A 24,628-nucleotide genomic window follows, 5' to 3' on the forward strand; every position below is an offset into this window, starting at 1 on the left:
ACACAAGATAACAGACAACAATCAGGAGCAGCAGTATGCGTTATGCCCCCCCCCCCCCCGACCCCCGAACCTTCTGCACCATTCGGTGAGATCTGGTTGTGGTATCGGCCCCACTTCCCTGCCTGCGACTCGAACCCCCTCGCCCATATCATTGACTCCATTGCTAATCCAAAAACTGTCTAACTCAACCTTGAACATACTCCATGGCCCAGACTAAACTCCCCTCTGAGAAGCACTTTCACAGACTAAAGACTCCAAGAGAAAAATAAACAATCTCCTTGCCTCAGTCCGAAATGACAGACTCCAACATTTTGAACAGTTTTCCCTGGTTCCAGACGCTGACTCACGGTGAATCATCCCCTCAGCATCCACCCCTTGCAAGTCCCTTCATGATATTACATGTTTCAATATGTTCAGCACTTATTCTTCTAAACCATGTGTTATACGCCTTCTACTCAAGATTTCTTCAGATGTAAACCCCTTCTTCCCGCAATCAGTCGCTTTTCGCCCTAATCCTTTCTTAGGTAAAGAGAGCAAAATTACACCATACCTTAGATTTTGTCTCTCTAACACCCTCTACAACTGTAACATCGCTTTCTTACTGCTATACACGATTCACCAAATTCCTACAAGCCATCAGCCTTCTGGTTGCTGCTGTCCCTGTGTATCACAGACCCTTGTTATCTGAGCTCCTGAACGCCCAGGTCCCTGTGTACGGTGGAGTTCTACAGTTTCTGTCCATTGGCAAAATATGCCGCCTTTTTCCTTTGTTTGCCCGACAATAATAATAATCGCTTATTGTTAATGAAGGTACTGCGAAAAGCCGAGAAAGTGGACAATATCACATTTTATCATATTATATCTCATATACCAATTCTCTGCCACTCACTTAATATCTCCCGTTGTCGACTCTAGATACTTATTTTCCGACCTAACTATGTGCCCTCGGTAAATGTAGCTACAATACCTTCCTATCGTTCATTCAAATGAGAACCAGAGGACACCGTCTCAATGTATTTACCGAAAGACGCAATAGCAACACGAGGACAGGCCTTGTTTAACACAGAGAAAGGTTAGCCTCTGAAATATGCGGCCTGAGACTCTGCTGGAGGCTGATTGAATCGTGGGTTTCGAAAAGGGTTGGAAGGAGACCTGAAGGTAAAATATGGACAAAGAGCAGCGAAAGTGGAACGAACTGTGCAGATGCTGCAGAGGGCCAGCACGGATAGAACGAGTCCTGTCGCCTCCTCTTGTGCTGTAGCGATTCACTAATCCTTATTGCGGTATTTTCAAAGAGTCAGCAGGGCAGCAATGGTCTCACTGTTTCCTGTGTTACACCATTGAACAATAGAAGAGCGTCTTGTCAACCGGAAGTGACGCGTCTATCTGCATTCCTGGCAATCAGGTCCCAACTGGGATTCCGATTGGTTGAAGCCTGATCTTTCTTTATTTGGGAGATGTGAACGCCCTGAAATTGTTTCCCCTTCTCTTTTTTGACTCCTCCCCTTCAGATGATGCCGCCCGTTATCTAGAATTGTACCTGATAAATCTGCCTGACCTGGCTATTCCGACCAACAGTTGTCTATGCTCCAGAGGAGAAACCTACAAGACTGTCTTTATTATTGTCTATCAGCTACATTTTCCATACATGTGAACTCGTCTGCTGATAGCTTTCCTGTAAAAGCAGCAAGGCTATTTGTCTATTTCCTACACCAGCCACCAATGACGGCGTTTCTCCTGATTTCCCTCTTGATTTATTAGGGAGTACCTTATATTTATCGTCCCCCAGTCTTGTCATCGGGAGAAGTTTAAATTTACGCGCTTAAAAAAATTAACAATCGAAAGCACTCTCTATGTAGTTTCCGGATTCCGTTGTGACGCTACACCAGTCTGCGATGATCCCGTGTGAGAGGTTTTTGTCCAAGTTGCCAATGACTGTAAACCGCTGTGGCGTATTAGCAGCTGCACAAAAGTACACCGCTGCGTCCGTGGGTTCAACACTGTTGATCTTCAGGGTTGATTTTCTATTTTCCATTGTCCTCGTCATAACAAATCCGCTCTTGAAACCGTCTTTATACTGGGCCTCACCTGCTAAATACAAATAACCCATGAGCAAGAATCCCCCACCGGCCGGCTGCCGATACCAGAACATGGTATCACGAAACTCTCCTTCCTGCAGACACTCCATTTCAGCTGATCCTCGCTCCTTGATGGCAGACGAACGAGGCGATTGGTGCACCAAATCTGCCCGGCAGCCACCTGGAAGCAAAAAATAGAGAGGAAGAATGAAGATTGTTTCACTTACACTTGAGTGGCTGGATTTTGGAGCAGCGGAAGATTAACGATGAAAATTCCGCCTTTAACCTAAATCCCTTCAATCGCCCCTAGACATGTAATTGACAATAAAATGGCGCAAACTCTTCGGCCTTCACGTGGGTATAATAATTAAAAAACTTTTCATATTATCAATAAAATTTAAGAACAAAAGAGAGAACAGAATAAATACGCCAGTATCTTAGGTTCAATAATTGATGATTTCACAAGTCACCACTCCACTGCACCAGTTTGAGCAATACCCATCCCTTTAAGGAAAGCGAACATAGATAAGACATTTTAACATACTGAGCACTAGAAGGAAAATAAGAAAGACGATCAGGTGGGTTCGCATCTTTTCGGTGAGTCTAAGGCACCTTCCGGTGTTTGCACTGGGTTAAGAAGACTCAGATGAATTGGCGACAGGACAGTACGTCATAACCAGAAGTTGCATCAGAGCAGTAACTCCGCCCCTTTGTTCAGTTGAAAGTCTATCTTTAGTTATTATCTATCTCTTCAGATTTATTTCCTTCTTTATTTCCATATCTCTTCTCTCAAATCCGCCCCCCCCCCCTCTGCTGAAAATATTTCCATTGTCGTTTCCTTGCTAAATGTGTTTTTGACTCTGAATCGAGTGGAAATTTGAAGCGTTTTCGGTCGGACGGAAATATCAGATCTTCCCTCCGACAGTTTTGGGACATGCCCTGGACTGGCTGTGCGCCGTCCTTGGCTGCGCTGTGAACAACAACCGATTGTCAGGTTAGCGCTGGGGATCCACAGGGTGGACATCCGATCGTTCATGGCTCGTGCATTCAAAATCGAGTTAAATCGGATTCCTACAGAGCAGAACGAGGTCATTAGGCCCGCTTGTTCCGCACCTACCTTCCGAAAGAACACCCGACCCAAGCATACTCCCCACCAAACCAGCCCTGTCCGCCGCAGCCCTATATGCATATCTTTGGACACTAAAGGTCAATTGATCATGCCCAATCCACCTAACCGGCACATATGTGGTCTGTAGGAGGAAACCGGAGCACCCGGAGGAAACCCGCTCACACAAGAGGCGATAGTGTGACAGTCACCCGTGGCTGGAATTGAACCCGGATCCCTGACGATGTGAGGCAGTAGCGCCAATTACCCAAGATCAGTTCACAAATTAACCCGATAAATTTAGGATTATCAGCAAATCAATAGCATCGTTGAAGTTTGCTTAACATTGAATAATGTCAGTTTAAATGACACTGAGAACACCGAGTAACCAATAGATATTCGTGTGACAACAAATAACAGACTTGGAGTGGCTTTCGAGTAGTAGAGATGAAAATACATTATGGGTGTTAGAAATATGACTGTTGATGGGCAATATGATGAACAGATTGTACATTGTAGTTTTGTACCATGTGGGTTTGTCCATTGTTTTCCTGAAACAACGATACCAGTGAACAACTTCCAAATCGTTCAGCATTGTACTATTGGGTGCTTGAAATGGAAGGGGAAAGGCGAGGAAAATTAGAGACAAGGCTGAAAATTATGGAAATAACGCACCAATTCAGAACAGCGGTTAGCTAAGTGCATAGATCATAGATTTTATAGTGCAGATGGAGGCAATTCGGCCCTTCGAGTCTCCACCGGCCCTTGGAAAGGACACCGTACTCAAGTCCACGCCTCCACCCTATCCCCCAACCCAGTAACACCACTTAACCCTTTTTGACACAAAGGGCAATTTAGCATGGCCAGTCCACCAAACCTGCACCTCTTTGGACTATGGGAGGAAACCGAAGCACCCGGAGGAAACCCACGCAGACACGAGGAGGACGTCTGGACTCCGAAAGAAACAACGGGCTTTTCTGTTGCGGCTTCCATGACCTCGGGACCAACAATGCCTTTTCCCAGTGATGGACGTGCTTGAAATGAGGTCACTGCCGTATTTTAATGAAACGCGGCAGCCGATTTACGCACACCTTGATATCACTAACAGTAAGGTGACAATTAGCAGATAATCATTTGCTCGTTAATTTGCTTCAGGGCAAATATAGGATGGATACCAGCAGATGTCCGGTGTTTTTCTCATTCTATCAATCTTTAGTTCTCCAAATGAGAGAGCAGCCAAAGGACCGGTTTAATTATTTCAGCAGGGCAGCACTCCTCCATTCCTGCCCTCATCCCGACAATGTTCCTGCGCCGATATTCCTGAATAGGATATCGCTGAGCGTTATCCACTCAATGGACGCCTTTGCTCACTCATTGACATTCATTGATGCCAAGATTAGGGGAGTTGAAATATAAGGAGAAACTAGAGAAGATTCTAATGTTATCCTTGCAATGGAGAGGCTGAAGAGAGATTTCCCATAATGACCCCAGTCGAGACATTTCGTTTTGAGGGACAGGCTGGAGAGCTCGATTGCTTTTCCTTATCGCAGAACGAGCTAATGGGAAGGTTTGACAACAGATGGGCTCCAATTTAGGTATTTTAATAGAAATTGTTTTCACTGACAGGAGCACCTGCGATAGTTAGACAAAGAAAATCTATGTAAATCAGACAGTTGTAATACGGAATTTACGGACTAGAGCTATGGCGGCAGGCTAGTACAGTGGTCAGCACACGGGCTCACATCGCTCGGGACCGCGGTCCAATTCTGGGCTCGGATGACTGTCTGTGTGGAGCTTGTACGTTCTCTCCCTGTCTGCGTGGATTTCCTCCGGCTGCTCCAGCTTCCTCCCATAGGTGGACGGTTGTGTTGATTGGTCATGATAAAGTGTATTTTCGTGTCCTGAGATGTGCCGGTTCGGTTACGGGATAAGTTAGGGGTATGGGGATTGCGCGGGCTAGATGACTGCACATGGATAAAGTGCTCATTTGGAAGGTCGGGATAGAGTAGACTCGGTGGGGCGAATGGTCTGCTTTGCACTGTCGAAATTCTATGACCTATCACCTAAGTACTGTGGATTTCATAATAAGCTTTGGAAGGTAACTGAATAAACAGAACGTGGGCGGGGTGCAACTAATGGATGGCGGGAGAGATTGAGGAGGCCGCACGTGTCGGGAGTTGTTTATAAATTCACAGAATCCAGAAACAGGAGAGTGATGAGATTATCGAATCCATTACCATTGGCAGGACTTTGAGGCGACTTGGAATGAGTGCATTGGAGGAGAGGCTAAGTGACGGAGAATTAACTGGAAGTGTGGTCAGATATAGTGACATGAAGAGGGTTGATAGACCCTCCCGTGTTCCAGTTGGGTAGCTCGTTTGGGTAGCCCAATTCGCTAAATCGCCGTGTTCTGTGATTTATGATTCCATGATTCTAGATGACGCGTCACAGTGGCCTAAGCTTTCAGGTTGAAAAAAGATTTCTGACGGAAAATTAAACGGTTAAATCATCGCCGAACTGAACTCCTGACTGTTGGAGAAGTATTCAATGGGAACCAAGTGGCTGATAAACAGTCGGCGAACAACTTGCAAGAGATGTTCAAACAGCCCTCATGAGCCGGTGGTTCCAATGAAGTGCCTCCTCTTTGCAACGCGCCAATGATTTCTGAGACGGTTATAGTGACCGCGGTTACAGTACTTAGATGAGAGGTCACAGAATACCGACAGTGCAAAGTAGACCATTCGGCCCATCGAGTCTACTCTAACCCGACCCTTCGAAAGTGCACTTTATCCATCTGCCATTTGTGTGAATTTGCACCCTTGGAGAAGGGGGGATCAGGGGAGAATTGAGTGACTTCCCAGCCGAGAAGTGTTTTGTTAGAGGAAATAACGATAAACTGGATACTGAAACTCACATTCACCGGCAGGAATGGTCGACACTGCAGGGTATTATTATAAAGTAATTGGCGAAATGAAGTGAGTTGGAAATTAGTAGAATACTTTGCCGCAGCGAATTGACATCATCTGAGCGTTGTGCCTCAAAAGGTGGTGCAAGTTTCTAAATAAACTTTCAAAAGGCAATATTCACATGATGTTGGGTTAGAAATAAGTGATCAGAGAATTGCATCTGGATTGATCACCCCATTAAAGAGAGAGGAGGAGCAAATAAACTTTTCTGCACCATCTCCTTCTATGATTCTATGATAGCCTGTGCCTGTCTCGTGGTTAGTGCATCAGTGGGAATATGAAATATGCTAAAAAGGCAGGAGCTATAGGGTTGTAATCTGCGGATTACTCCCTGTGCCACATAGCAGTGAGGCTAGAAATAGGAGGATAGTGCAGCTAAATACGTGCCTAAACTGGTGATGTAGAAGGGAGGCTTTCAGATTTCTGGACCACTGTGATCTCTTCTGCGCAGGTGGGACCTGTACAAGAAGGACTGGTTGCATCTAAAATTGAGGGGCACCAATATCCTGGCTGGCAGGTTTGCTGGAGTCAGGCTGAAGGATTGAAACTAGTGTGGCAGGCGGGTGGAAACCAGAGAGCTAGCGTAGAATGTGTAATAACTGAAGTGGAAATAGAGGACAAAAATAAGAGAACAACTTCACCCTGTTTGTTCGAACGCAGTGGTTTGAAGTGCCACTTCAGCGCCAGAAATATAGCGGGTAAGATAGATGAATTTAGAGCACTTATTAGTACTTTGAATTACGATGTTGTGGCTATCACGGACACATGGTTAAAAGAAAGGCAGGATTAGCAGCTGAAGGCTGGAGGATATAGGCGCTTCAGGAGAAAAAGGGGGGTATGTAAAAGGGTGGGGTCGTAGTATTACTGGTTAAGGAGAATATTATAGCCATACAGCGGGAGGACACCTTGGACGGCTAATACAATGACGAAAACATGGTCGAGCTCAGGAACAGGAAGGGAGCAGTCAGAATGCTGGGCGTTTATCACAGGCCCCCCTACTGCCAGCGAGGGATAGAGGCGCAGATAGTTAGAGAGATTTTAGATAGGTGCAAAAGTAACAGTGTTGTTGTGGTAGGGGATTTTAATTTCCCCTTTATTTACTGGGACTCACTTAGTACTATGGATTTGGATGGGGCAGAGATTGTCAGGTGTGTACAGGAAGCCTTCCTGATGCAATATGTAGATAGTCCAACTAGGGAAGGGGCAGTACTAGATCTGGTATTGGGGAATGAGGCTAGACACGTGGATGAGGTTTCAGAAAGGAAGATTTTGGGAGTAGTAACCACAATTCCGTAAGTTTTAGGGTACTTTTGGGCAGGGATGAGGGTAACCCTCGCGTTAAGGTGTTAAACTGGGGAAAGGAAAATTACGGTAACATTAGACAGGAATTGAAGAATTTGGATTGGGTATGGCTGTTGGATAGGAAATCCTCATCGGACATGTGGGAGTCTTTCAAGCGACAGTTGAATAGGATTCAGGAAACTCACGCTCCTGAGAGAACGAAGGATAAGTATGGGAAGTTTAGGGAGCCTTGGGTAACGAGGGATATTGTGAAACTCGTCAAAAAGGAAAAGAAGACGTTTCCACGGTCAAGACGGGTGGGGAGTATTAATAAAGTAGGGAGGCACAGAAGCAGGAAATTAGGAGGGCGAGGAGGGGTCATGAAAAATCCTTGGCAAGTAGGATCATTGTGAATAGCAAAGCTTTCTATTCATATGTAAAAAGGAAGAGGGTGGCCAGGGAAAGCATTGGTCCACATATGAACAGTGGGGGGAATCTATGTATTGAGCCACAGGAAATGGGCGAAGTACTAAATGAGCACTTTGCATCAGTGTTCACCAAAGAAAGGGACTTTATGGAAGAGTATTCTTGAGTCGGAGGTGTGGACAATCTGGACCATGTTAAGATCGAAACGGAGGAGGGAATGGGTCTTTTAAAATATATTAAGATAGATAAGTCTCTTGGGCCGGATGGGATTTACCCCAGAATACTGAAGGAATCTAAAGAGGAAATTGCTGGGACCTTGGCTGACATATTTGTTTCCTCATTGGCTACAGGTGAGATCCCAGGGGACTGGAGAATAGCTAATGTGGTACCGTTGTTTAAGGAATGTCGCAGGGATAATCCTGGAAACTATAGGCCGGTCAATCTCTCGTCGGTTGCAGGTAACCTATTGGAGAGAATTCTCAGGGGTTGCATTTATACCCATTGGTAACAAATGGACTCATAAGCGATAGACTACATGGCCTTGTAAAGAGGTAGTCATGCCTCACTAACTTGGTTGCGTTTTTTGAGGAAGTGACAGAGATGATTGATGAGGGGAGGGCGGTGGATGTTTTTTACATGGACTTCATTAGAGCCTTTGACCAGGTGCCTCATGGCAGACTGAGACGAAAGGTGAAGTCACACGGGATCAGTGTGAGGTGGTAAGATGGATACAGAACTGACTCGGTCACAGAAGGCAAAGGATAGCAGTAGAAGGGTGTTTTTCTGAATGGAGGATTGTGACTAGTAGTGTTTCACAGGGATCTGTGCTTGAGACTGTTGTGTGTAGTATACATAAACGATTTGGAGGAAAACTTAGCCAGTCTGATCAGTAAGTTCACGGATGACACCAAGGGTGGTTGAGTGGCAGATGGTATTGATGATTGTCAAATGGAACAGCAGGACAGAGATAGATTGGAGACTTAGGCAGATAAATGGCAAATGGGGTTTTATCTGGACAAATGTGAGGTAATGCATTTTGGTAGGTCTAACGTAGAGGGGAAATAGACCATAAATGGCCTAACTCTCAGAAATATAGAATGTCAGAACGATCTGGGCCTGCATGTCCACAGACATTTGAAGTGGCAACACAAGTGGACAAGGTAGTCAAGAAAGCATACGGAATGCTTGCCTTCATTGGACGGGGCATCGAGTATAAAAACTCGCACGTCATGCCACAGTTGTAGAAAACACCACACAACCCTGCCAGGGAAATCTCTGCAAGACATGCCAGATGATTGACATGGATACCACCATTACACATAGAAACACCAGCCACCAGGTACGCGGCACATAGTCGTGCGACTCGACCAATGTAGTCCAGCTCATACGCTGCAGGAAAGGATGTCCCGAAGCGTGGTACATTGGCGAGACGATGTAGACACTGCGACAACGAATGAACGGGCATCATGCAACAATCACCAGGCAGGAATGTTCCTTCCAGTCGGGGAACACTTCAGCAGTCGAGGGCATTCAACCTCTGATCTCCGGGTAAGCGTTCTCCAAGGCAGTCTTCAGGACACACGACAACGCAGAATTGCCGAGCAAACACTTATAGCTAAGTTCCGCACGCATGAGTGCGGCATCAACCGGGATCTTGGATTCATGTTGCATTACATTCACCCCCCACCATATGGCCTGGACTTGCAAAATCCTACCAACTGTCCTGGCTTGAGACAATTCACACCTCTTTCACCTGGGATCACCCATTATCTCTGGATCTGTAATGATTTGATCACCCGCAAATGCTCACATTCCAAGCATTGTCTGGCATATCTGACTTTGTCAATATAAATGTTTCTGGAACATACCTCTCCATTCACCTGAGGAAGCAGCAGTGCTCCGAAAGCTCGTGTTTCAAACAAACCTGTTGGACTTTAACCTGGTGTTGTAAGACTTTTTAAGGTGGAGGGGTCAGTCACCAGGGGGCATGGGCATAACATCCGTGGGGCAAGGTTTAAAGGAGATATGCGAGGCAGGTTTTTTACACAGTGGGTGGTGAGTGCCTGGAATATGTTGCCAGGGGAGGTTATCATAGAATTTAAAGTGCAGAAGGAGGCCATTCGGCCCATCGAGTCTGCACCAGCTCTTGGAAAGAGCACCTGACCCCAGGTCAACACCTCCTCATTATCCCCATAACCCAGTAACCCCACCCAACACTAATGGAAATTTTTGACACTAAGGGCAATTTATCATGGCCAATCCACCTAACCTGCATATCATTGGACTATGGGAGGAAACCGGAGTACCAGGAGGAATCCCACGCACACATGGAGAGGATGTGCAGACTCCGCACAGACAGTGACCCAAGCCGGAATCGAACCTGGGACCCTGGAGCTGTGAAGCAATTGTGCTATCCACAATGTTACCGTGCTGCCCAGGTTGTGGAAGCAGATGCATTAATGGCGTTCAAAAGGCATCTTGAGAAACACATGCATAGGAAGGGTATAGAAGGATATGGCACAATGAATTGCTGAGAGTTTTGGCCAAGGTTGGAATTATGACTAGTACAGGTTTGCAGGGGTGAAAGTATTGTTCTTTGTTTTTTTGTTAACAATTCCTGGAAAAGCGCACACGTGGGAAATATTCGCTGGCACAATAACCTTTAATTCCTTTTCAGACATATCAGCCCATTTTTCAACCAGGCTGTTTACCCATTGACCTCATGTCATAATTTTGGCGAAAAGATTGCATTAACGGCAAGGGCAGCGTATCAAGATTTTATACAATAATCGCTTATTGTCACAAGTAGGCTTCAATGAAGTGACTGTGAAAAGGCCCTAGTTGCCACATTCCGGCTCCTGTTCGCTGAGGCTGGAACGGGAATTGAATGTGCGCTGCTGGTCTTGTTCTGTTTACTAGCCAGCTGGCTTAGCCCACTGTGCTAAACCAGCCCCGGTTACAATGTAAGGAGTTAATATGAAACGAAAAGGGCAAGCGTCTGACGCAATATAATTTAAATAACAGAACATGTTTGTATCATTTGTAGAAATATCAGGATGTGACAAATGACTTTAAATGGCTGCCCGCCATTTCGATGTATAGTTAACTAGATGGAAAGATGGCAGATAGACAGAAAGCCAGACAGACAGACAGGCAGATGTATCGGGAGGTAGAACATTTGACAGTTGGATTGACAGATGGAGAAATAGATAGAAATATAGATAGATAGATAGACCGACAGATAGATAGATAGATAGATAGTGGCTTCTCATTTCCGGAATAAGAAGGAAAACAAGCTCAAAACATACTGCATTTCAAGCATTATTGGAGCTGAAACAGTAATTCTGATTCTCTCCACAGATGTCGCCAGATCTGCAAGGTATTTCCAGCTGTTTCGATTTTATTTCAGACGTCCAGCATCCAGAGCATTTTGATTTTATGTTGCTGATTATTTCCGGGCCGACTGATCAGAAACAGAAGCATCAGCAAAGAACTCAGATTCAGGAGTATAGAACAAAGTAACACAGGGTTAGACCTAAATATTTTGTGTAAATCTGCCATTTATAGAAATCAGAATGCACTGTCAGAGCTTCAATTGCAGCAAATTCAATTAAGTGTTTTTGAAATCAATTGGATAAAATCTTGAGGGAGGGCCTCAATCCAGGGAAACTAGAGTGAGTGGAGGATGGGAGTAATTGATTAAGGTAGACATAAACTAGCCTACGACAGTAAAAGCTTATTACGTATAAATCATATGGGGCAGCACGGTGGTGCAGTGGTTAGCACTGCTGCCTCAGGGCGCTGAGGTCTCGGGTTCGATCCCGGCCCCGGGTCACTGTCCGTGTGGAGTTTGCACATGCTCCCTGTGTCTGCGTGGGTCTCACCCCCACAACCCAAAGATGTGCAGGGTAGGTGGATTGGCCACGCTAAATTGTCCCTTAATTGGAAAAATTAAGTGGGTACTCTAAATTTATTGAAAGAAATATATCCTGTCGTGAGTTCAGAAGCAATCTATTCACCCAGAATACGGGCAGAATATGGATGTCGGTACCAGGGGCGTGGGTTAAGGCAAATAACACAGATGCAGATGAAGGAAAGCTGGTTAAAAGCATGATCAGAAAAAATAATGGACGGGTGTGATGATTAGGTGGCATGATGAAATGTAGAGGGGGCCGAATTGAGGACTGCTATCAATCAACACGGCCAATTTGTATTGGGTTAATGCTCTTGTTCGGTGTTGTGTGAATTCAAGATTATAATACACCTGCCAAAATATTCCGTTTTTCGAGGCAGGGATTATTTCCTTTCACACGTGCACCAAGAAACTGCGAGAGAAGTGGTTTAACGGTTTTCACCAAATGCTCAAACGGCTGGCGGGGCAGGTGCCCCTGTGAGGCAGATATCAGGAGAGATGTCTCGCTTCTGTACTCTTTGAATTGCCGGTGATATATTTATACTTTTCACAGTAACTTCATTGAAGCTTACTTGTGACAATAAGCGATTTTCATTTAGGGGCTGTTTAGCACACTGGGCTAAATCGCTGGCTTTGAAAGCAGACCAAGCAGGCCAGCAGCACGTTCGATTCCCGTAACAGCCTCCCCGAACAGGCGCCGGAATGTGGCGACTAGGGGCTTTTCACAGTAACTTCATTGAAGTCTACTCGTGACAATAAGCGATTTTCATTTCATTTCATATACGTTTAAAGGTTTCTGCTCTCTGTGGAATATTTTCCGGAAGATTGGAAAGACGTGCACAAAACCTGCAAGTGTTTTGATGAGTGATTATGCAATACTACCCCCTAACAATTAGAGGTTCGGTCTCCCGATGACAACGCTGAAGAGATTTACCAAACTCTCAGCACGGCAGAAGTTTCAAATCTTCCTCAGTGTATTGTCATTATCTGGAAAACACTCTGAACAGGAAGTGCAAGCAGCTTCTATAGAAAATTTCGCAAATGAGGGTGTCGTTCTTTGGATGGGCCGGTAAAGGCTCAATGCCAACACATGACTCACCCGCCCCTTCACGGAACATGTTCTTACAAATTGCGACTAACGTCCCGGAAGAATGTCGGAACGTCAATATAAGATGTTTTAATATTAGTCATGAGATGTCATAGTTTGAAAGTAAACGGAACAAGGAGATAAACTGATATAACTTAAATCGCAAATCATGATTCGCCATCCACTGTGCGACAGAGGCGAAGACAAATAAACATATAGATAGATAGATAGATGGATAGACGGACAGATAGATAGATCGAATAGATAGATAGATAGATGGATGGATAGATAGATGGATAGATAGATAGATAGATCGATCGATTGATCGATAGATAGATCTATAGCTATATAGATAGACAGTGAGACACATAGGCTGACCGACAGGAGAGTTTTGTTGGCTGTGGGTACAATATGACCCCGTTAGGGTTTTTGTTCAGCTCTTTATTCTCTGTGAGTCGCTGTGTAAACTCCAGGTGCAATAATACACGCCCGAGTGATTCGCCCACAGGCCTGAGGACTCGAGGTAAAAGTGGGTGTTGTTGGGTCTCCTCGCGGTGAAACCGTCCACCTCAGCGGGTCGATAGGCTGGGCCAGCGATGTTGGAAAAGAAAAGGTTCTGAGGCTCACGGCCAGGATGCCATCGATACCAGGAGAAATAGCTGCCAATTGCTGCTTCTGTGTTGCGGCACTCGATGACGACATTGGTGCCCGCGGAACGCGAAATAGAAGAAGGAGCCTGATGGACCGTACTGGTAAAATAGACTGTGGAAAGACAGGGAAGTTAACTTTGGAATTCGTGGAAGGGCGCAGGAAATGTGGGTCACATATAAGTGCTGGTGAATAGGATAGAGTGAGGGTGCGAATGATAGTTAGAGAGAGAGATACAGCGATATAAAGATAGACACCTAAAAGCGAGAAGCAATAACATGTAGAGGGGAGAGAAGGGGGAGAGAAAATGATAAAGACATCGTGAGTCAGGCACAGTAAGGGAGGGAACATTGAGAAAAAGGAGGTAAAGCGAAGAACATCGATGAGATTAATAAATGGGCATCAGGAAAGCGAGGGAAACAATCAGGCACAGAGAGAGAAACGGACAAAGGGCGGGTTAGCAAAGGGAGAGAAACGATGAGACACAGAGGGTGACAGAGAGAAAACTACAGGGATAGAGACAGTGATGGACCGACACTGGCATGCTAACAGATATGGGGAATGCAGAGTAGGGAGGGGAGCAGTTGCCCGCAATGCGTGTACATGAAGTTATGACAGCGGGGATCAGAGACAGCTCACCGTCCAACATCACCTTACCCGGTAAGAGCAGCAACACAGCACAGAGCTGTAATACCAACATCTCCTGAGGCTGAACGATCCGAGTGTTCACTGCATGAAATCACTGAACCTCTTAGTGGGAGAATACCTCAACGTGCTGAGTAGACGGGATTTCCTGTCCCGAATGTTTAAACGTCGAATGGGAGGAGCAAATCTTTCTTTACTTTTTCATAGGCTCCCAGAATGCGACTTGTCATTCCCTCAATAAGAAGAAAACCCCGGTCAAAATATTCCCCGCAGCTCGGGCATTATTGGAGTTCCCTACAGAAGTCGCGAAACCTGCTATGTATTTTCATCTTAATCGATTTAGGTTCAGATTTACAGCATCCCGAGCATTTTCCTTTTGTATTACTGATAATTTGTGGGTTACTAATCAGGAACAGAAACATCAACAGAGAACTCAGATTCAGGAGTATTGGCCAATGTAACAGAGGGTTAGTCCTACTTGATTTGTTTATACCCGCCAGTTATAGAATACAAAAACACTGCCTGAAGTTTCAATGGACGCAAATTCAATGATATGTTTTTGAAATCAGTTTTCTAAATTCTTGAGGGGGGGACCTCTATGCAGGGGAAATGGGATGCGTTGATGATCGGAGCAATTGAATATTGTCGACGTAAACTAGCCCTCGAAAGTAAAAGGTAATTACTGATAAATCCTATCGTGAGTTTAGAAGCAGTCTCTTCATCCAGAAAATTGAAACAATATGGAAGTCGCTACCAGGGGAGTTGGTTAAAGCGAATGACAGATGCAGTTAATGGAAAGCTGAATAAAAACACGAGGCAGGAAAAGAGTAGAAGGGTGTTCTGTCCGTTCACATTAAGAAATATGGGAGGGGGACGATGTGAGCCGAATTGAGGGCCGTTTTCAGACACCCAGGCCAGTTTCCATAGGCTGAATGCGATTGTTCGGTGTTGTAGGATTAAAAAATTATAGTCATTGGCCAACAGGATTATGGAAAACCCCAAGGATGTTTCTACATATATAAACAGCAACAGGATAGCCAGGTAGAGATAGCCAGGGAAAGGATAGCCATGAGAGGGTAGTCAGGGAGAGAGTTGTCCCACTCAAGGACAGGGCAGGGAATCTATGCGTGGAGCCAGAGGAAATGTGCGAGGTATTAAGACATTGAATACATTCAAGAGTCGGCTAGATATGGCACTTGAGCCGAATGGGATAAAGGGTTATGGGGAGAAAGCAGGATTAGGCTATCGAGTTGGATGATCAGCCATGATCATGGCAAATGGCGGAGGAGGCTCGAACAGCTGAATATCCTCTTCCTGATCCCATCTATGTATGTTTCTATGTATCAAATGACTTATTTATGTCAGTGTTCACCAAAGAGAAGGGCTTGGTAGTTGATGAGTCTGAGGAAGGCTGTGTAGGTATTTTGCGTCGTGTTGAGATTAAAAAGCAGGAGGTATTTGGGTCCTTGAAAAACATTAAGGTAGTCAAGTCCCTAGGGCCTGATGAGATATATCCCAGAATACTGAGAGAGGCAAGGGAGGAAATTGCTGGGGCCTTGAGAGAAATTTGTTTATCCTCACTGACTACAGGAGTGGTGCCATATGATTGGTGAATAGCCAATGCAGTTCCTTTGTTTCAGAAGGGTAGCAAAGATAATGCAGCTAATTAATAATTTGAATCGAAAGAGAACAAGGATATAAAGCGTTATCAATGCAATACCAAAACATCAATTCGCCATATACTGTGTACACTAGAGGGGCGGAGATAGATATATAGGTTGAAGTGCGACACATGGGCTGACCGACAGGAGAGTTTTCTCCGCTGTGGTTGCATTATGATCCCGTGAGGGTTTTTGTTGAGCTCTTTAATCTATGTGAGTCGCTGTGTACACTCCAGGCGCAATAATACACGTCGGAGTGATTGACCCACAGGCCGGAGAACTCGAGGTAAAAGTGGGTGTTGCTGGGTCTTTTCGCGGTGAGACCGTCCACCCCGCCGGGGGGATTCGTTGTGCCAGCGATGCTGGAATAGAAGAGGTTCTGAGGCTCACCGACAGGATGCCATCGATACCAGTAGAAATAGCTGCCCACTGCTGCTTCTGTGTTACGGCACTCGATGGTGACTGAGGTGCCCGGGTGACTCGATATAAAAGAAGGAGTCTGTTGGATCAGCACCGCCGTCGTATGTGTAAAACCGACTGTGGAAAGACAGGAATGTTAATTTTGGTATCCATGGAATGGCACAAGAAATGAGATTGAATGATATATATGATATATATATCTGTCGGAGACAGATAACATGTGAGTGAGCGAGAGGGAAAGAGATACAGTGTAATGGAAAAAGACAACTAAAAGCGAGAAGCAATAACATGTAGAGGGGAGAGAAGGGGACAAAAAATAACAGAGTCATCATGAGAAGGGCGCAGAAAGGGAGGGGATATAGAGGAATAAGCGGAAAATCTAAGAAATTCGGTGATATTAATGGAGAGAATGAGTCCATGAGATTGAGGGAAACAATCGGAGGCATGGAGACAAACGGACAAAGGGAGTGTTCGCAAAGGGCGATGAAACAATGGGAGACAGAGAGAAAAAACACAGGGACAAGAGACAGTGACGGAAGGACACTGGCATGCTAACAGATGCAGAGAATGCAGACCTTCAATGGGTTTGACTGTACTCTCTGGGAGTGGGGAATATGCACCAAATGTGTATATTTTCAGTCATGATTCAACACCGTCTTACCGGGTAACAACAGGAACACAGCCCAGAGCTGAGACACCAACATCTCCGGAGTCTGAAAGATCCGTGTGTTCGGCCTCTTAGTGGGAGAATATGTCAACGTTCTGAGTACAGTGAGATTTCCTGTCCCGAATGTTTAATCGTGGGTTGGGGGTGGGGCTCAAATCTCTCTTTACGTTGCCATTGACTTACAAAATGGGACTTGTCATTTCCTGAATAAGGAGAAAAACAAACTGAAAATAGTCAGTAATTCAGGCATTATCGGTGCTGAAACAGTAACTCTGATTCTGCCCATATGCCGCCAGATGTGCTAAGTATTTTCAGCTGTTTCGATTTTATACCAGATTTCTAGCCTTCAGAGCATTGATCATCATGATCATTTCCGGATCGACTAGTCAGGAACAGAAGCTCCAGCAGGGAACTCAGATTGAGGAGTACTTTGTCAAAGTACCACAGGGTTAGTCATGATTGATTTGTTTTGACCTGACATGTATAGAATAGAGACGGCACTGCCTGAGATTTCATTCGAAGCAGATTCAATCAGATGTTTTTGAAATTAATTGTGAGGTGGAGAGGGGTGGGGGGGGGGGGGGGGACCTCAATGCAGGGAAACGGGAGTGAGCAGAGGATCCCAGAAATCTAATAAGGTCGACGTAAACTAGACGTTGAAAATACAAGGTTATTTCTTATCAATCCAATTGGGAGTTCAGAAGCAATCTCTTTCCCCAGAATGTGGGGAGAATATGGAAGCAGGTACTAGGGGAGTGTTAAGGCGAACCTGGATGCAGTTAAAGGAAATCTGAATAAAAACACGAGACAGAAAAATAATGGAATAATAGACGGGTGTGCTGATCGGGTGACATGAAGAAATGTGGAAGGGGAATGACGTGGGCCTAATTGAGGGCCGCTTTCAAACAACCAGGCCAACTTTCATTGACTTAATGCTATTCTTCGGTATTGTAGGATTTAAAGATTATAGTAAACCTGCCAAAATACTCCCTTGTTTGAGGCAGATGCAGTCTCATTTCTCATGTGCACAAAGGAACTGCGAGAGAAGTGGTTTAACGGTTATCACCAAGTTCTCAAGCGGCTGGCGGGGCAGGTGCACCAGTGAAGCAGCTATCAGGAGAGATGTGTCGCCTTTGCACTCTATGAATCAGCCGTGATATATTTATCCGTTTAATGATTTCTCCTTTCTGTGGATTTTCCCCCTAGAAGATATAAAAGACGTGTGCAGAATCCTCAAGTGTTCTGATGAGTGATTATGCAATATTACGAGCTCAGATCGATTGTACAAGTTTGGTCACCCGACAAAAATTTAGAGAATTGACCAAACGTTCAGCAACCTTGTCATCATCTGGAAAATACGCTGGACAGAACATGCATGCAGATTCTTTCGAAACTTTCAAAAAGGAGGGTGTCGTTCTTTGGATGAGCCGGCAAAGGCAACACGAACGTCAGAACATTAATGTTTTAATATTAGTCAAGGAATGTCGTACTCTGAAATTAATTACAAGCCGATGAGCTTTACGTCAATGGTAGCAAAATTATCCAAGAGGATTCTTCGGGACAGGATATCCTCCCACTCGAAAATAAGTGGATGTATTCGTGAGAGGCAACATGGTTTTGTGAAGGGGACGTCGTGTCTCATTAACCTGACCGGCATTTCGAGTAAGTGACCAAGGTGAGTGTAGGGCAGTGGATGTTGGTACATGGACTTCGTTAAGGCTTTCGACAAGGTCCCTGATGGCAACTGGTACAGAAGGTAAAATCACACTGGAACAGAGGTGAGCTGGCAGAACTGGCGCACTCATAGACGACAGCATGTAGCAGTTGAAGGGTGCGTTTTTGAGTGGAGGGCTGTAACTTGTGCCGTTCCTCAGAGATTGGTGCTGGGTCCTTTGCTGCTTGCAATATATATAAATAATTTGGAGGAAAATATAACTGGTTTGATTAGTAAGTTTGCGGAATGGCAGACATGTTGGTGGAATTCCAGATAGTGATGAGGACCGTTGGAGGATACAGCAGGATATAGATCTGTTGAAGACTTGGGCAGAGAGATGGCAGATGGAGGCTAATCCGGATAAATGTGAGGTAATGCCTTTTTAAAGGTGTAATACAGATGGGAAATATACAGTAAATGGTAGAACTCTTAAGAGTATTGCCAGGCGGAGCGATCTGGGTGTACAGGTTCATAGGTCACTCAAAATGGCAATGCAGATGGAGAAAGTAGTCAAGAAGGCATACGGCATGCTTGCATTCATCGGCCGGGGCATTGAGTTTAAAAATTGGCAAGTCATGTTGCAGCTTTATAGAACCTTAGTAGGCTGCACTTGGAATATCGTGTTCTATTCTGGTCGCCACGCTAACAGAAGGATCTTGTGGCTTTGGAGAGTGTAATGCTGCCTAGTCTGGAGGGCATTAGGTATGACGACAGGTTGCAGAAACTTGGCCTGATCTCACTGGCATGACGGCGGTTGAGGGGCGATCTGATAGATGTCTACAAGAAGATGAGGCGGTATGGACACAGTGGAGAGTCAGAAGCTTTTTCCTCGGGTGGAAGAGTCAATTTCTAGTGACATAGATTTGATGTGAGAGGGGCAAGGGCTAAAGGAGATCTACGAGACAGGTGCTTTACACATAGTGAGGTGGAACCCTGGAACCCGCTGCCGGAGGAGGTGGTGGAAGCAGATACGAAATTGACTTTTAAGCAGCGTCTTGCCAAATGCATGAATAGGACGGGAATAGAGGGATCTGATCCCCGGGTGAAGAGGTTTAGTTCAGGCGGGCAGCAAGGTCGGTGCAGGCCTGGAAGGCCGAACGGCTTGTTCCTGTACTGAAATGTTCGTTGTTCTTTGAAATAGAACACGGAAATGAATCGTAACAATGAAATAGCAAAGCATCGTTCGCCATCTATACTACATGTACGGAGACAGATAGATAGACAGATAGACAGACAGACAGACTGAATTCTGGTCGCCACACTATCAGAAGGATGTGGAGGCTTTGGAGAGGGTTCAGGGGAGGTTAACCAGAATGTGTCCCGGTGTGGAGCGTCTTAGCTGTGCGGAGAGGCTGAATATGGAAGCGGGAGCCTGTTGGATCAGCACGACCGCGTATCTGGAAAACTCACTGTTGGAAGACAGGGAAGTTAACTTTGATATTCATGGAATGGCAAAATAAATGATCGTGAAATAAAGATGGAGGTAAATGAGAGCGTGTGCGAGAGCGAGAGAGAGATGCAAAGTTCCGGGGAAAGGCAGTTAAAACCGAAACACATAAATAGAGGGGAGAGAAGGAGAGAGGAAGTGATAGCGGAATAATGAGCAGAAAACAGCGAGGGAGGACGTGGTAGACGAACAGGATGGAAAACAAAGAAAATCGATTAGATTAATAAATGGAGTGAGATAATGACAGCAAAAGAAACAATCAAAGGCAGAGAGAGACAAACGGAAAAAGGCCGAGTTAACGCAGAGACAGAACACAATGAGAGACAGAGGGAGAAAGCGACAAAAAGGGACAGGGCAGAGAGAGAGCGGCGTAAAGACACTGACAACCTAACAAATGCGGAAAATGTGCATCTTCAGTGGGTGTGAAAGAACTCGCGAGGTGTGGGAAGGGGAGCCGTTCTCACAAAGGGAACTGCATTAAGTACTGATAGTGGGGATAACTGACATCCCACGGTTCAACTCCATATGACCAGGTAACAGCAGAACCAGAGCCCAGATCTGGGACACAAACATATCTGAGGTTCAAAGTTCCGTGTGTTCACTGAGTGAAATCACTGAGCCGTTTTATTGTAGAACATGTCGAGGTCCTGAGCACAGAATGGGATTTGCTGGCCCAATGTCCCGAATTCTTACTTCTCGATTTGAGGGTCAAATCTTTCTTTATTTTATCATTGGATCCCTGAATGGGACTGGCCATTTCCTGAATAGGAAAGAACTAAAACTTGCGACATTTTCAGCAGTTTAGGCACCACAGAATCATAGAATAATGCCGTTTGGCCCATCCAGTCTACACCGACACAGTAAAAACACCTGGCCTGCGCACATAATCCCATTTTCCAGCACTTGGCCCATAGCCTTGAATGTTATGACGTTCCAAGGGCTGAACCATGAGCTTTTTAAAGGCTGTGAGCCCCCCTCACCCTCCTCGCACTTCCAGCACCCTCCCAAGCGGTCACCGTCATCTGGGTAAAAGGTTTCCCCTCAAATCCCCTATAAACCCCTCATCTTGAACTAGTGTACCGTTGTGTCTGACCCTTCAACTAAGTGTAACAGCTGCTCCCTATCCACCCTGTCCACAGCCCTCATATTCTTAAACATTTCGATCAGGTATCCCATCAGTCTTCTCCGCTCCAGCGAAAACAACCCAAGCTTATCCAACCTCTCTTTATAACCTGAATGCCACCCCGCGGCCCCAGCATCATCCTGGTGAATCTCCTTTGCAAACATTTCAGTGTAATCACATCCTTCCTCAGAAGTGGTGGCTGGACAGCTGGTTTGTCATGCAGAGCAAGGTCAACAGGATAGGTGAAATTCCCGTAAGCACTGAGGTTAATCATGGAAGCCCCGCCTTCTCAATGTTGGCCCTCGCTTGGGGTTTGACGATCATCTGGTTAAATCACCACAAGCCAGCTCCGCCATCAATGGGGAAAACATCCTATGGTCACCGGGGACTATGGCGACTTTAATTAATAATCTGACGACCACAATCGCACACAGTGGTCCGGCTGTGGCCTCAACAAATTTCGATACGACTTCAACATGACCTTACTGCTTTTGTAATACATGCCTCGATTGACAAAGGGAAGCCTCCCATCTGCCTTTTTCACCACCCTATTAACTTGTACCCTCTCCTTCAGTGATCTAGGGACAGACACCCCAAGGGGCCTTTGGTCATTGGATGTTCGCAGTGTCAGGCCGTTCACTGATTACTTACGTGTCGAATCACTACGTCCAAATTGTTAAATTCCATCTACCATTATCTGCCCATTTCACCATCCAGTCGATATTTTCCTGTGACTGTAGACACTGGACCTTACTGTCAACCGCCCGGCCAATCTTTGTGTCATCCACAAACCTTCTGAACCTACACCCCCCCCCCCCCCCATATAGAAATGTGTGTCGTCTATATGCAATGCCGAATAATAGGGGACACGCACCGATCCTTGTGGTACACTACTGGACTCTGGCTACCTGTCACTACAGCAGCCGTCTGTCATCACCCTCTGTCCCCTACAACTAAACCAAGTTTGTATCCATCTCATCAAATTATACTGTATTCCATATGCATTTGCCTTTTTCATAAGTCTTCCATGTGGAACCTTGTCAAGGGCTTTGCAGAAATCCATGTAAACTACATCAACTGCACTACCTTCAGCTAAATAACTGGTCGTTTCCTCAAAAATTCAATCAAAGTTGTTGTGCACGACCTCCCTCTGACAACACCACGTTGACTATCCCTGATGAAACCTTGCCCCTCCAAGTGACGATAGATTCTCTTTTTCAGAATTTTCTCTGATATTTTCCCGACCACTGACATGAGACTCATTGCTTTGCAGTTCCCTGGCTTAAATCTACAAACCTTCTTACATAGTGAAAATACATTAGCTGCTCTCTAGACCTCTGGCGCCGCACCCCTCCCCCCTAACGCATCTCCCGTGTCCAGAGAGGAATTTAAAAATGGATCAGAGACCCTGAGACCTTCTCCCTCGCCTCCCCCAGCAGTTAATCCGGTACATTATTTGTCTTCACATAAGTTGCATGACCTGCTAAGTATTTCATGTTTGTTCGATTTTAATTCGGATTTACCGCATCAATAGTATTTTGCTTTTGCATTAAAAGCCATTTCCGGGCGGGGTGTATCAGGAATGGAAGTAACAAGAGAGAACTCAGATTCAGAAGTATTGGCAAAAGAGCAGAGTTCCATCTGCAGAATCTGCTTAAATCTGCCAATTGTACAATAGAGAATGAACTGCCTGAACTTATGATCTAAGCATGTTGAATCATAGATTTTTGAAATGAAATGGATAAAATCTTATGGGAGAATCGAAATGTAGGGATTTTCGAGTGAGCGAGGATTTGAGTAATTGAAGAGGGCAGATCTAAACTAGCCGTCATCAATGAAAGAGAATTATTTGTGAACTTAACGGGAATTCGGAAGTAATCACTTCACCAGAGTGTGGGGGCAATGTCGAACCAGCTACCGCGGGAGTGGGTTAAGGCGAAAAGCGTAGATGCATTTAAAGGAAAGCAGAATAAAAGCATGAGGCATAAAAATAATAGAAGGATGTGCTGATCGGGTGACATGAAGAAATGTGGGAGGGGGATGATGTGGGCCTAATTGGATGCCTAATTGTGGGCAGCACGGTAGCATTTTGGATGGCACAATCGCTTCACAGCTCCAGGGTCCCAGGTTCGATTCCGGCTTGGGTCACTGTCTGTGCGGAGTCTGCACATCCTCCCCGTGTGTGCGTGGGTTTCCTCCGGGTGCTCCGGTTTCCTCCCACAGTCCAAAGATGTGTGGGTTAGGTGGATTGGCCATGCTAAATTGCCCTTAGTGTCCAAAATTGCCCTTAGTGTTGGGTGGGGTTACTGGGTTATAGGGATAGGGTGGAGGTGTTAACCTTGGGTAGGGTGCTCTTTGCAGGAGTCGGTGCAGACTCGATGGGTCGAATGGCCTCCTTCTGCACTGTAAATTCTATGTTCTATGTTGGCCTGGTTGTTATGTTCAAACAACCAGGCCAAATTACATGGGTGGAATGCTCTTGTTCGGTGTTGTGGGATTCAAAGATTCTCGTAAAAGCGCCAGATTAGTCCCTTGTTTGAGGCAGATGCAGTTTCATTTCTCAGAAGTACCAAAAATCTGCCACAGGTTTAAAGGTTTTCAACATATGCTCAAAAGCTTGGCGGGACAGGTGCCCCAGTGAGGCAGATATCTGGAGAGATATCTCGCGTGTGTACTCTATGGACAATCCGCGATATACTCATGCATTTAAAGATTTCCCATTGTTGTGAAATATTTGCCCGAAGATCCGGAAGTCTTGTAAAACACCTTCAAGTCCTGTGATGAGTAATTATGGAATGACAGGAGCTAATATCGATTGTACAGATTTGGTCCCCTAATGACATCAAATAAGAGAACTGACAAAATATTCTGAGCGGCAGATGTTTCGAATCCTCCTGAGTGCGTTGTCATCACCTGGAAAACACGCTGGACAGAAGGTGCAAGCAGATTCTATAGAAACGTTCGAAAAGCAGGGACCCGTTCTTTGGGTGAGGTGGCAAAGGCCCAATGGCACTTCGAGCCTCATCGTTCCCTTCACGGGTTATGTTCGGAACAAAAGCGACTAATTTAACTGGAAGCAGTTCAGAACATTAATGCTACATGTTTCAATATTAGTAGTGCACTGTCATAATCTGAAATGAAAGAGAACAAGAAGATTAATCCATCAATGGAATAACAAATCATAATTTGTCACCCACAGTGTTAACGAGGGATGATATATATATAATATAGATAGATAGACAGACAGATAGAGAGATATAAAGATAAATAGATAGATAGGTAGATAGATAGATAAACACGTATATACGGAGTGAGACAAGAGACTGACAGACAGGGGAGATATATTTTTTAAATAATTATATTGTGACCCCATTAGGGTTTTTGATGAGCACCTTTATCTTTATGAGTAACTGTGCAAAGTCCTGGCGCAAAAATACACGGCCGAGT

The 24,628-nt window shown here is 45.2% G+C and overlaps 1 protein-coding gene across 1 annotated transcript in view; it reads right to left on the reverse strand.

The window, feature by feature from the left end:
- The window catches only part of LOC119957690 (M1-specific T cell receptor beta chain-like), a 104,958-nt gene that overhangs the window by 45,372 nt on the left and 34,958 nt on the right, over nt 1-24,628 (reverse strand). Inside the window, exon 3 of the mRNA XM_038785761.1 lies at nt 2,089-2,259. Within this exon, the coding sequence (XP_038641689.1) occupies nt 2,089-2,259 (171 nt within the window). The remainder of the gene's footprint in view (nt 1-2,088; nt 2,260-24,628) is intronic.

The sequence above is a fragment of the Scyliorhinus canicula genome, chromosome 27 (assembly GCF_902713615.1).
Source record: "Scyliorhinus canicula chromosome 27, sScyCan1.1, whole genome shotgun sequence".
NCBI classification, from domain to species: Eukaryota; Metazoa; Chordata; class Chondrichthyes; order Carcharhiniformes; family Scyliorhinidae; genus Scyliorhinus; species Scyliorhinus canicula.